This window comes from Apteryx mantelli, chromosome 27 (genome assembly GCF_036417845.1).
Source record: "Apteryx mantelli isolate bAptMan1 chromosome 27, bAptMan1.hap1, whole genome shotgun sequence".
NCBI lineage: Eukaryota > Metazoa > Chordata > Aves > Apterygiformes > Apterygidae > Apteryx > Apteryx mantelli.
In genome coordinates this window covers 5555373-5567881 of record NC_090004.1, presented here as the reverse complement: position 1 = coordinate 5567881, position 12509 = coordinate 5555373, and the positions used below count along the sequence as shown (strand labels likewise).

General features: G+C 63.5%; 1 protein-coding gene across 2 annotated transcripts; it reads left to right on the top strand.

Annotated features, from left to right (window-relative positions):
- The first annotated feature begins 335 nt into the window (after window positions 1-335).
- LYPLA2 (lysophospholipase 2) lies at window positions 336-12458 on the top strand. Of its 2 annotated transcripts, none has more exons than XM_067311348.1 (10): window positions 336-397; window positions 5594-5699; window positions 6403-6434; window positions 7190-7255; window positions 8069-8116; window positions 8336-8406; window positions 8619-8692; window positions 8888-8989; window positions 9386-9562; window positions 9888-12458. In XM_067311348.1, the coding sequence occupies exons 2-10, from the start codon at window positions 5622-5624 to the stop codon at window positions 9936-9938; spliced, it is 699 nt and encodes a 232-aa protein (XP_067167449.1). In that variant the 5' UTR covers window positions 336-397; window positions 5594-5621; the 3' UTR covers window positions 9939-12458. The 2 variants fall into 2 exon arrangements, with proteins under 2 accessions (XP_067167449.1, XP_067167450.1); XM_067311349.1 differs by lacking the exon at window positions 336-397 and adding an exon at window positions 459-480.
- The last annotated feature ends 51 nt before the right edge of the window (window positions 12459-12509 follow it).

The following is a 12509-nucleotide window of genomic DNA, read 5'->3' as shown; positions in this document are numbered from 1 at the left end:
GGCGCTGAGCGGTGCAGCCGGAGGGGCCGGGAAGCGCGGGCGGCCGCTCGCTGTGCGCAGGGCGGCGCTGCGGCGCTCCGCCGGGCCGGGACCGGCGCTGGGCCCCGCGGGAGGCTCCAGCCTCTCTCCCAATAAAGCCGTGGCGGCCGCAACTGTCTCGTTTCCTTGCTGGCGCGGGGCGGAGCGGCGGGGTTTCCTCCGCGGCCCGCTCCGGCGGGGCGGACCCGACGGCGGCGGAGGCAGCGGCTCCTCCCGCGCCGGGGCCAAAATGGCGGCGCTGGGGCGAGGCGAGGCGTCACTTCCGGCGCGTTGACCCCTGGGCGCCCCCGCGGGCGGCAGGCGGAAGTTCCGGTGGGAGCCGGGAGGAGAGCGCGCGCCGGGCCCCAGCGAGAGCCAGGTGCGGGTTCCCCTCCCCCGCGGCGGGGGGGGGGGCGCGGGGGGGCCGGGCCGGCGGGGGGGCACCGGGCCCGGGGGAGCACGGTAAGGAGAGGCAGCCGGCGGGGCGGGCGCTGGGACGAGCGGGGGTGCGCCGGGGGGGGCGCTGGGGCGGGAGCCGACCGTTGTGGGGGGAGGGGGGCGCCGTTGGGGGGGGAGGCCCTGAGGCGGGATGTGCCGTTGGGGGGGGGGGGCCCTGAGGCGGGATGTGCCGTTTGGGGGGGGGCCCTGAGGCGGGATGCGCCGTTGTGTGTGGGGAAGGTGCCCTGGGGGGGGGGACTGAGCCGTGGAGGGAGGCGCCCTGGGGCGGGATGCGCCGTCGGGGTGGGGTGGGGGGGCACCATGGGGTGGGACTGAGGCCCTGGGGGGCGCCCTGGGGTCAGACTGCGCCGTTGGGATTGGGGGGGCACCCTGGAGTGGGATCTGCCTTTTGGGGTATTTGTGTGGGGGCACCCTGGGGTGCGCTATTGGGGTTGAGGGGCACCCTGAGATGAGACTGTACCGTGGGGGTGGGTGGGTGGGGGGCACCGTGGGGTCAGACTGCGCCGTTGGGGTTGGGGGGGGGCAACCTGGGGTGGGATCTGCCTTTTGGGGTATTTGTGTGGGGGCACCCTGGGGTGCGCTATTGGGGTTGAGGGGCACCCTGAGGTGAGACTGTACCGTGGGGGGGGCACCCTGGGGTCAGACTGTGCCGTTGGGGTTGGGGGGGGCACCCAGAGTGGGTGCAGGTGCCCATCAGGGGTGGGCAGAGCCCCTCTCGCGGGGGCTGCCCTGACCCGCCGCCCCCGGGAAGGGAGAGGCCCACGGGGGGGGGGGGGGGAGCCCGGCTCCCGGGCGGGGCTGGGCGGGTGGCCGGTGTCCCAACGGCCCGGCCTTCGCCCCTGCGAGCGGAGGGGAGGCGAAGCGAGCAGCCGTGGGGCGCGCTGGTGAGCGAGAGCGGCAGGGGGGCTCCGGCGTGGCCTTGGCAGGTGGGGCCGAAGAGGGGAGACGAGGGGGCGCGGGGAGCCCTGGGGGGCGACGCTGCAGGCCCTGCAGGGGCGAGGGCCTCCGCGGGGTTAGTTAGCTGCACGCAGCGGGGCTCAGCCGGCCTCGGAGGGAGCACGGCTGTTGGGACCTGTGCGGTGTGCTGGCTCTTAGCTTCCCCTCCTGTCGTTTAAGTGACTTTTTAAGTGTTTTCTGTGGCTGTTGAGTGCTGCTGGGTAGATCACGCAAACCACCGTGCAGCTGGGCTCGGCTGGAGGAAAAGCAGGGTGCTGTGCTGTGCTGTGCTTTGCTTTGCGTTGCAGGAGGTCGGGCATGCGTTGTCCGGAGATGAGGCTGTGGGAGGACATGGGGCAGCAATGGGGAGGTGCTGGGATCTCCAGGATGGTCTGTATGGACCCTGCATGAGACAGAGCTCCTTGTTTTTGCATGTAGCGGGAGCTGCACATTGAGGATTGCGTTTTACACGTGGTTTCTGCGAGGGTTTCTGACCGGGCTGCAGGTGCATGTGCTGTAAGCTGTGATTCCTGTGCTGCGGGAACATGACTGTGTGCGATGTCTCATGCCTCTAATTAGCCTTAGGGCTCTCCTTCCCCGCTGTGCTTGCCAGTGTATGTTTAATGGAAGGAATGAATTGATTTGACTAAATTACAGTCTGATGCAAGTTGTTGTCCCAGATTCAAAGGGGAAAGCTCTGTAAGAGAGAAAGATGAGAAATCCTGAGGCTGAACTCTCCCAGATTGCAATTCTGACTCTGGAGATCATTGAGGATGAATTTGGATCAGCAGGATTTAAAATGTAGGCTCAGATGCTCCATGCCTTCGTGTTCGGAGTGGATGGGAGAGCATCCTGCTTGTACTTAATCAGTCGAGGGGATCAGGGCTGCTCCGCTCAGTGTGGTGTCATTCTTCTGCCTAAAACACAAAAAACATGTCCACTCACGTCCAGCGCTCCCAGGGATGTCGGTGATATCTCTTGGGTGTCACTCAGAAGAGTCCTACAGACTTCCAGTCTTCATGAAAACGCCCAAAAGCCTGACTCCATGAAAAATCAGGGTTCCCATTGACTGTGGAGGCAGGAGGCTCGTGGTGTCTTTTGCAGCTGTGTGCGTGCAGCACGAATGGCAGTTCCCCAGCGGCTGCGCACTTCCGTATCGGTTTGTTGGGTTCACTGTTTGCCCTTGCTTTAGCCGGCTCTTCCTTTCCTCCCCTTGTGACAGCTCCTCGTGCTCCCAGGTCTTATCGGCCTTATCTCGCAGCACTGTCCATATCCTTCCAGTCTGGCTGTTTGCCCCAGCTCCAGCCAGCTTCCCAGGCTGAGTTTCTCCTACGTCCTGTTGTGGTTCCTTTCCCCTGCAAGCTGGGTTAGTTCCCCTCCAGCCCTGTACGTTGCCTCCTGCATTTTCAGCTCTCTTGCCTTTTTCTGCAAGCCTGTCACCTCCCAGCTGTGACCATCTCCTTGGTCCAGCAGTCCAGTCGTCTCCTCCTTTTGTGCTCTAGAAGTTAGGTGACGCGCTGGTCTGGGCCTTGCATAGCAAGAGGGGCCGTGGCTTGGTAGGAAAGGATGATGGTTGACTTCCCCCAGCCCTGATGAAAGTAGCAGTGTCAGCGTGTAACCCCAGAGCGCGGCTGTCGCGGCAGGTCTGCGAGTTTCCCGCTTGCGCCTTGTCCTGCTCTCTCCCGGCAGGGCAGTGAGCAGAGCCGGGGTTGCGACCGCTCTGGGGCTGCCACTGAAATAGCTCGAACTGGATGTAGGCCCCTAAAAAGCGTGGCCCGTTTTTGAGCGTGTGCACTTCCATGCAGGCACAGACCTGCTTTGGGGGCCTTATCCTTGTTGCGATGTGTTTTGGCCTCAGGGCTGCCCCTGCTTTAGCTGTTCTTGTGGAGGGAGCGTTTGGGCAATGCACCCTCTTCCAGGTATCCCCGGGTTGGGGGTGAGAAACGCTGTAGAGAAGTCTTGGGTGTCTCCAGGAGGTGGACTCCACTGACATGCGGGCGCTGGGGGTGTGTTGGACAGTCTTGACTCTCTTAACCTGGAACCTCCTTGATCAAAGCAAAGACTTGAGTTTGTCTCTGCTCTAGGGAGCACGTTACAGAGCTTGCACGTGTCAGCAGAAGGCTTCAGCCCGTCCTCGTGGTGGCTGAGAGCTCGTGATGTCCCCGGGTAGCTGCTTTTCTCAGGATGGGGTGTGGGAAGCTGTGCTGCAAGGGAGATACTTAATTTACTGCTCCTGTCACCAGGTGTTTTGGCAAGTGCTGCTGTTCTCGCTTGTTGTTTTGACCCTGGCGTACACGTTAGTGTGTGACTCTGGCTGTGAGGTGTGCCAGACCTGAGGAGCGTGTTGTTTCGATGTTTTTGAATCAGGAAACAGCTGATGAACAGTCAGTGAAACGAGTTTGGCAGGTCTTGGCCCAGGCTGGCAGAGGAGGAGGCTGTTTCTGTTGGGTAAGGCCGGCTGGCCGGGGCACCGGCGGTTCGGTGGCTCAGGCAGTCCCGCGTGGCAGAAACCCACTGCGGTTGGCGCTTGCTGTCAGCGCTGCTGAGACGCGGAGGGCTCGAGCAGACCGCAGGGTTCACGTTTGCTCCTGGTAGCAGCCGGGAGACGATGGCAGCGCTGTCAATGTACTCTGATCTAATTAGCCCAGGGCACAAGCTGCTCTCGTAACTGGAAGTTACGGCCTGTCGCGTGAGATGCGGCAGTTCTAGCAATTTGCACTGGACTGGGAACAAACATCATCAACTGTCGCGTCTCGGCAGGAGGAAGGTGCTGTCGTGGGGTCTGTTAACTGTGTCCCTTGCGACTGCCGGAGCGGAGCCTCCGGCCCTGCAGGTGACGGGGATCCGGAGGCGGCAGCCGGCCCTGGGCGCCAGCAGGAAGCGTGTGGAGGGGGCAGGAGGTGGGTCGCAGGCCAGCGCCTCAGCGCTCCAGTTTCTCCCCAGCTGACTTCGTGGTTGCCCCATAAAAAAGGGCTGAACCCTTTACTAGCGCTGTAAAAGCCTGTGCTGCTGCCCGCTGTGTGCCGAAGGCTGCACGCAGCCCGCGTTTCCTGCTTTCCCGTCGGACCAGATGTGGGTCAGGCTCCTCCTCGGCTCTGCTGGCAGCCGGGAAGGGATGCTGAGGCCACAGGCCACCCGGCCTCCCTCTGCCCACGTTGTTACAGGCATAGAAATAGCCTCGTCTTTGAGGCGCAACAGCGAGAAGCGAGAGCTAATTTTAACACCTCCGACACCACGCACATCCCCGCTCGCGCACATCCCCACGCGCCTCCGGTGCTGCGCCGTGGGAAGCGTTCGCTGCTTCCTGGCTCTCCCGCGTTGCCAGGCTGGGGCCGGAGCTGGGCTGTCCCGCGAGCCTCCTCACGGTGAGTCTTGGGAGGCTGCTGGAGGTGCCGCAGCCCCCGCCGGCCTCGGGGGAAGCGGGGGGTCGTACCCTGCGCAGACCGGAGGGGAGGCTTAGGCTGGCTGCGGGTTTGGGATTTAAAGGTTGCAGCTCTCCCCAGGGAGAGCCCGGGGCGGTGCCTGAGCCCTGGCCCTGCCCCCGGGGGTGTCTGTGACGACAAGGAGGGCGGCAGGGATTTCCCTGAAATGTCAGGAGTCCCCGTGTTCTCTCTGACGCTCTGAGCGGGTGTCTGCCACGCTTGGGCTGCTTTGACTCCGTGCTCAGGCCTGGAGGAAAGTGTCGAGCTCTGCGCTGCTGGTGAGGACGTCGCCTGGGACCCCGGCGGGCTGGGGCAGCGCGTGGTCCGTGGGTCCGCTGGGCTGCCGACGGCTGGGCGCGTCGTGTCTCCAGGTGGGAGAGCTGCCGGGCCGGGAGCCCTCAGCACCGGTGTCCCGTGCGCCCAGGCCACGTTGGGTCAAGCTTCGCTGCCCGTGTCCTCATTTGTGTCCGCTGCGGAGAGAGCAGCTTTGAGGGAATGAGTCTCTGGGCTCGGGTCAGAGCCAAGGGGGTCTTTGTGGCGGCTGTTCCTCGCTCAGTTCCCTTCTTACACTCCTCACGAGCTGCTCTCCCTGCGTAACAGTCCCCTGCCAGCGGAGCTAGCCTGGACTGGGCGTTAAACGTTGAAGCCTTCGTGTACTACTCCACATCCCCCAGAATAGCTGGTCCCCCTGGAGCGAACTGCTGCCAGGAAGGAAGAGAGTTTTATTTCCTGCCTAACTTTGCCCCTCTCTCCTGCAGGTGCCAGTGTCAGAGTCCTTCTCGGTGTATGTGTGGTAACAACATGTCTGTCCCCCTCCTTGCCGATGCAGTGACTGTCTCAGGGGCAGAGCGGGAGACTGCTGCGGTAAGGGTGCTGCGCGCGGGGCCCGGCCGGCTGGGACGGGCTCCCGCTTCTGTCTCGTTCTTCTTTCCTTTTAGCGCTATTAAAGATGAGCTGTTTCGTGTGGCTCAGAGGGGCTGTGAACTAAGCCTGTGATGCCTTAGCTCTTCAAACATGCGTCTTAGTGGCTGGTTAAAGGAGGTGCAGGACCAGCGAGGTCTCCTTTGGCTGGGGAAAAGTAACTGGTCCCGCTGGGCTGGGCTGGGCTGTTACTGGTGCTTGGCCCAGCGCAGAAGCAACAGGCACAACCTCACAGCCTGTCTTAGATTTAAGCCTGTAGAGGATGGGTTTTTGCAAGGCTTTGGTAAGCTCAGCCTCCTCTCAAACTGGTGTCATCCAGGCATCATGAGATGGTCCATCACTGACTGGTTCTCTGCTCTAAGCTGGGCAGCCAAGGGAGCAGATGACACCCACAACCTGGCTGTGACAGCGGATGCTGGCACGATGATGATGGTGTACCTGTTTCACCCATGCGTCATGCTCAGAGATGCAGAGACGTGTCATTAGCATTGGCTATTTCCTGCCCAGTTGAGTCTCTTCTAGTTTAGTCACTACGTGGCCTTTTGCCATGTCCCTGCTGCTTCCCTGCAAGCCCAGCGCTGTCTCCCTCCCAGGGCCCCAGCTGTCGCACCAGCTAACTCTTTTGTTTTTCTGCTTGATTTAACAGGTCATTTTTTTACATGGGCTTGGAGACACGGGGTGAGTATTCCTGGATCCAGCTCTGACTGTGACGCGTGGCTTGCTGGATGCCTGGCCCTGCTTTGACGGGCTGGCAGGATGCCCTGTTTGCTAGCAGATGAGCTGGGGTGGATGCGCTGAGAGAACCCGGGCCTGGCCGCTTGCTGCTAGCCCCACGGCTGCTCTCCGCAGGGGTCACTCCGAGATTTGTCTCGGGCTTTGATCTCGGCCATGATAGCCCTAATAGGGGATTTCTGGCCAGCAGCTGTGTGCGCTTCAGCTTGAATATTTATGAGCCCAGCAGCCCGACAGCCCCCCACCCCCTGCGGGTTTGATTTTCTGCTTTCTTTAAGGCAAGCAGATAAGCACTGCAGTTTTTTCTGTCCTTGGGAGGGCTGGGAGCGGGGTTGTGCCTAGGTGAGTGCATCTCCGTGCGTCTCGCAAGGCCACGTTAGAGGACAGCGGCAGATACAGCAGTAACAAAAGAATTTTCCCTGCAGAGGAGGTTCTCTCTCCTCCCTTGCTGATAGCAGCTCCTCTGCCTCGAACTGCTGGGCTTTGTGTGCTGCATTTGCCCGTAGAGGAGATCTGTACCGGGGATTCACACTGGGCTGCTGGGTGGGTAGGAGCTGGTGCAACAGAGCATCAGGGCAGGGGAAGGGGCTCAGCAGCTTGGAGAGAACCTGTCCTTGTCGGGGGGGGTGGGTGGGGGGGGAATCCCTTGCATCCAGAATGCTAAGGCAAGCTTTGAACTGCTGCTTCTCCTCTCTCCCCAGGCACAGCTGGGCTGACGCTCTCTCCTCCATCCGCCTCCCCTACGTGAAATATATTTGCCCTCATGCGTAAGTGCCACCCTTGCCTCGCGAGGGGCCTTGGGAGGGCCTGGGTGGGTGGTTGCACTGGGCACCTGCCCCCCTGAGTGTCCGGGGGGGCAGACCGGGGCCTGTCCCCGCGGGGCTGCGCGGTGAGGCTTGCTCTCCTGCTGCGGGCAGTGGGTGCCGGGGCCCCTCGCCTGACGTTTTCTGCCTGCAGGCAGAGGGGTTCCCCGCAGAGCCCGTCAGTGCGGGAACTGCTGCTCTGAGTCTGGTTTCTCCTCTGGCTCCTCAACCTCTCCCTGATGGCTGCAGTGAAAGCCATAAGCACCGGAGCTCCTACCCCTTCCCCTTCCTCCTGGTTGGGGGCTGGGCAGGAGGGGGGCCAGCAGAAAGGGAAGGAAATGCTCCTCCCCGTGTCCTGCTGAGCCTGTCCCCAGTGTCAGTAGCAGCCCGAGCAGGGATGCACTCACCGAGCTGGCAGAGCTCCATCGCGGCATCCGCAGCAGCAGGGACCTCAGCTTCCCGGTGTCCCGCGTCTGAGCAACTCCCGGCTCGGCAGCAGCAACAAACAGGAGAGGCAGGCGCAGGTGCTCGCGTCCCCGGGGGGGCTGCTTGGCAACGCCGTGGAACAGCCAGCTCAGCGGGACCTGCTCTGGGCTCAGGGGAGCTCCCCGGGATCTCCCTGCGGCCCCCGGAGCCGGCCGGGGTGGCACTGACCTGCCACTGTGCCTTGGCAGAGATGTCCTACGCCATGGGCAGGGAGGCTGGACCCCCCGCTCCCCTCGGCACTGACTCGCTTCTCTTGCGCTTGAACTGAAACACAAACTCTTTTCTCTGCAGGCCCCGGATCCCCGTAACCCTCAACATGAAGATGGTCATGCCCTCCTGGTCAGTGCTCTCGGCGGCAGGGCTGTACGAGGCGGGGGGCTCTCCGGGAGCAGGGGGGACCTTGGGTGCTTTTGGGGGGTGAGAGGAGTCGGAGGGGTTAGAGAGACAAAATCCGCCATCCTGGAAGAGTCAGGGGAAGGGCAGAGCACACCTAACTCCCTCCTCCCTGTGCCCTGGGTGCTCGGAGAGTTTCGGGGTTGACCTTGCTTGTTCTCCCAGGTTTGATCTGATGGGGTTGAGTCCGGACGCACCCGAGGATGAAGCTGGGATCAAGAAAGCTGCAGAAAACAGTAAGAGGCTCTGGGGAGGGGGAAGCCCTGGGCTCCTCTCTCTCTGTGGGGCAGGAGTTGGTGTCTTCCCTCCACCTCTCCTTTCTTTCCGCTGTCCCGTGGTCCCAGCCCACCTTCTTCACTGAGACCAAGCGCATTCAGTCCATGAGGCCTTGGGTGATGCTGATCAGCCCCAGTATCTTTTACTGACCCATCTCTCTGGCTTCTTCCAGTTAAAGCAATTATTGAGCACGAGGTCAAGAACGGGATCCCACCCAACCGCATCATCCTGGGGGGCTTCTCACAGGTGAGCTGGGCTGCGCGGGCGGAGGCAGAGCAGATTTGGGCTTCAGTCCCTTCTCCCCCTCCACGGACACCCCTCAAAGGGAGCACCAGATCCCCTGCAGCAGGGAGGCACGGGACGAGCTGGGGCTGGCGGGTGGCCGGGGGTGGCAGGTCTCCCCGCGATGCTGACAGACTTTCTCGTCTTTGCCGGTGGCAGGGTGGCGCCTTGTCGCTGTACACGGCTCTCACCTGCCAGCACCAGCTGGCTGGCATCGTGGCGCTCAGCTGCTGGCTCCCGCTGCACAAGGCCTTCCCGCAGGTATGCTACCCCGCGTCCGCAGAGAGGGGCAGCGGGGACGGGGGGGAGCGTCTGAGCCCAGCCCGGGGCTTTTGGAGGCGGTGGGTGCTTACTCCTACCCCCCTGCTCAGGCCTGGGGCAGGTGAAGGCACAGCGGAGATCGTGGCGTCTGCCCCGCAGCGAGCCCTGCCGCTCCCCCGACCTCCTCTCGCCCGCTGGGCAGCAGCTCAGTCCGGGCGGCAGCCGGGGAGGAGGCGTCTGGCGGCAGGGCAGCAGCCGCTGTGCGAGCAGCTCTCCCACGTCCCTCTCAAGGAGAAGAGCTGCCAGGTGACAGGGACAGGGATAAAGCACCTGTCCTGTTCCCTGCTTGGGATCCCCTCTCCTGGGCACCCCTGAACGCTTCCTCCCTTGCCACAGGCGGCGAGTAACAGCATGAACAAGGACATCGCCATCCTACAGTGTCACGGGGAGATGGACCCCATGATCCCCGTCCGCTTCGGGGCCCTCACTGCTGAGAAGCTGAAATCTGTCGTCACTCCCACCAAGGTCCAGTTTAAAACCTACCCCGGAGTGATGCACAGTTCCTGTCCTCAGGTCAGTGCCCGGGGGCGGAGAGAGGGGACAGGGCTGTCACGGGCTGGTCTTGCCTTTGGGAATGACACCTGCCCGTGGGCAGGGCAGGGCTTGAAACCAGGGAGTAAATCTGCTGCATCCAGGGCATGTGAGACATGTTTGTTCCCTGTTTTATCCCGGAGGAGGCTGTGTAGCGCTTGTGCCCCGCGTGCTGGGAAGAGCCTGGTTCGGGGCATGGCCAGGAACGTGCCGCATCTGCAGCACTGTCCTTGCTGCGTCGAACGCCGGCGTCTCGCGGGCTCCCTGCCCGCCGGCCCCGGCATGACGGGCTCTGTGGTCTCTGCAGGAGATGATGGCGGTGAAGGAGTTCATTGAGAAGCTGCTGCCCCGGATCTAAGCGGAGCCAATCGAGACTGTCGCAGGGAAGGACGCCAAGGTCGCAGCCGCCGATCTTTCCCCCGTGACCTGTCAGCTGCAAACGGAAGCCATGGCAACCAACCTCACCTCCCGTCGTGCCCCCGGCCGCCGCCTCTCCCCGTCTCTTAGCACCGCGTCCTCTCCGGCTGGGGGTGCCCCATCTCTCCCTGCTGCTCTCGGAGCTGAGATTGGAGCTGTCTAAGGCAAGTCTTCAAGTGGCCTTTTCTCTCCTCCTCTTGCTCCGAGCGGCTTCTGCGGAGGTTCCCATCCCCTCGATTCCCTGTTCAGGCACTGCAGCGTGTGGGGCAGGCGAGGTTTTATTTGTTACAGTATTAGGGGTGGGACGTGCCCCCACGCGGCGGGAGGAGTGGTGTGGGCACAGGGCAGGGCTCGGGCACCCTCCAGAGCCCCTCTTGGCCCAGAGCAGCCGAGGCTCCTTCTCTGCCCTCAGCTTGGCTTCTCTGGCTGCTCTTGGTCCCTGCTCAGGTGATTCACGGGTTTTCGATCGCAGTTCAGGAACCCGCGACTCTCCTGCGAGCGCCTAAAGGCCCAGGGAGAGGCTCTGCTCTGGGCTGGGACCTTCCAAGGCTGCTCTGTCTCCCAGGCACTGACAGGATGGCGTCCGCGCGGCCCCTGCCACTCCCGTGTCATCGTGCGGGGCTGCAGCCCCTGCCCTGTCGCACACGCACACTCCTCCCCGCGTGCGCGCGCCCGCCGCGGCCTCACACCCTGCTCCAGCAATCTCTGCCGCCGGCCCGCGGCAGCTCTGTCCTCCTCGAGATAATCTTCCTCCTCCTCTTGTTGCTTTTACAATCTCCTCCTCTGCCCTGCGTGGGGGGACGGCGAGACGCGTCTCCCCCCCTCAGCCCAGCTCTGCGCGCTCAGAGCCCCAGGCAAAGCCCTGCCGTTTACAGCTGGCTTCCCAGCGGCTTTGCCGCGAAGCCGCCCAGCACTGGCCCCGGTCCTTCGTGTCTCTCTTGCTGCTACTCCTCCTTCCCTTTGAACTTGGGCTGGCTCAGGGGTGGGAGAGGAGAGGTGAGGAGAGGGCTCCAGGCCTGGAGGGTCAGCTCCTGTCCCAGGCTGGCGTAGCTGGAGGAAGCATCATCTCACCAGCATCTAGCGCTAGGGAGGTGCCGTGCCCCATCCTGCGGGCCGGCACCGAGCTCTCCTTGCTCCCCCGCGCCGGGGCGAAGGCTGCAGCCCCTGTTGGCCTTCCCATGTACAATCAGAGGGTGCCCGGCGGCTGCCCGGGGCCCTCGCTGCGCCTGCCTCAACCAGCTGGCTGGAGGCTGCAGCCAAGGCGTCTCCCTTCCCTTGGTGGTGGTCGGTCCGGGGCGATCGGCCGTGCTGGCGCCTGAGGGAGGTTGTCACGGGCCAACGCGCAGGGCTAGGAACAGCCGGCAGAGCCGCCCCCCGGGGGCATGGGGGCTTCGTTCCTACTGTGGCCTGTCTCTCGGCCGCCCGCTCCCCTCCCGCAGGGCCGAGGGCACTTGCTGTTGAGCAGCGCTGCCCTTCTCTCCTCTCCTCTCCTCCCCTCCATGGGCTGAGCCCACAGCACTGTTGGGCCCTTCCGGGCTGGAGCCGTAAATGTCTTTTAAAGAACCCGCCCAGGCTAAGGGCCGTCGCTCCCTCCCGCGCGCTCCGGCTGTCGGGCGATGCCCCATCCTGCCCCCTTGCACCGCAGAGCCTCCGCTCGGCGCCCCGTGGTCAGCAGCGGGCTGTGGCCAGCACCCCAGTACCAGGGCTGGCACCTCCCTGAGGGTGACGGCAGGGCGAGGGGCTAATCCAGCCCCACTGCCCAGGCACTGCCGCACGAGGCAGAGCCGGTGCCGGCCTGTGCCGCGGCTGCCCTGCCAGCCGGGCCGGCCGCGTGCAGGCAGGGAGGGGGTCTCACCTGCTGGCAGCTCTGCTGCAGCCTCCTGCTTGAGCTGCGCCCTCCCCGCCTGGGATGTGCAAAGCAATAACCCGCTCTCCGGAGACTTGGGTCTGTCAGACCCATTCTTGGTTGGTTTCTTGGTTTGTTTTGGGTTTTCTTTCTTTAGGAAGTCTTAAACCAGCAAACTTGCTGCTGGCGTAGGGGGAAGCCGGGCTCTTCCCTGTGCTTGGGGTTCAGTCCCGCTGTTTCTTCTACGTCGTGTCTGTTTAAAGCTGCTGTGTCCTGCCCTCCCCTGCTTGCGGCGGGTGGGAGGGGAGGTGAGGGGCTCGCTGGGCCAGGGAAACGCAGCTCCCTGGAGGTTACGTTAGGGCTGGCGGACGTACCGACCTATTTGACTGTGAACTGGAACCTTGTGCGTCGCGAGGGGCCGGCGTGGGCCCACGACTCGTGGCCATCCTCGGGCACGGTGTGGGTGGCTGCGCTGGCCTGCTCGCAGAGCATTCCTGCTCGCTCCCTGCGTGGGCAGCACGCGCCTCGCCGGGGTGGCCGGGGCCGAGGCCGTGCTGAGGACCCGGGAGGGAGAACGGCTTCTCTCCATTCCTCAATACAGCTATTTTTTTTTTCCTCCTCTCTCTTGTCTTCCTTGTACATGTTTGGGGTTGTTTTTGGTGTGTG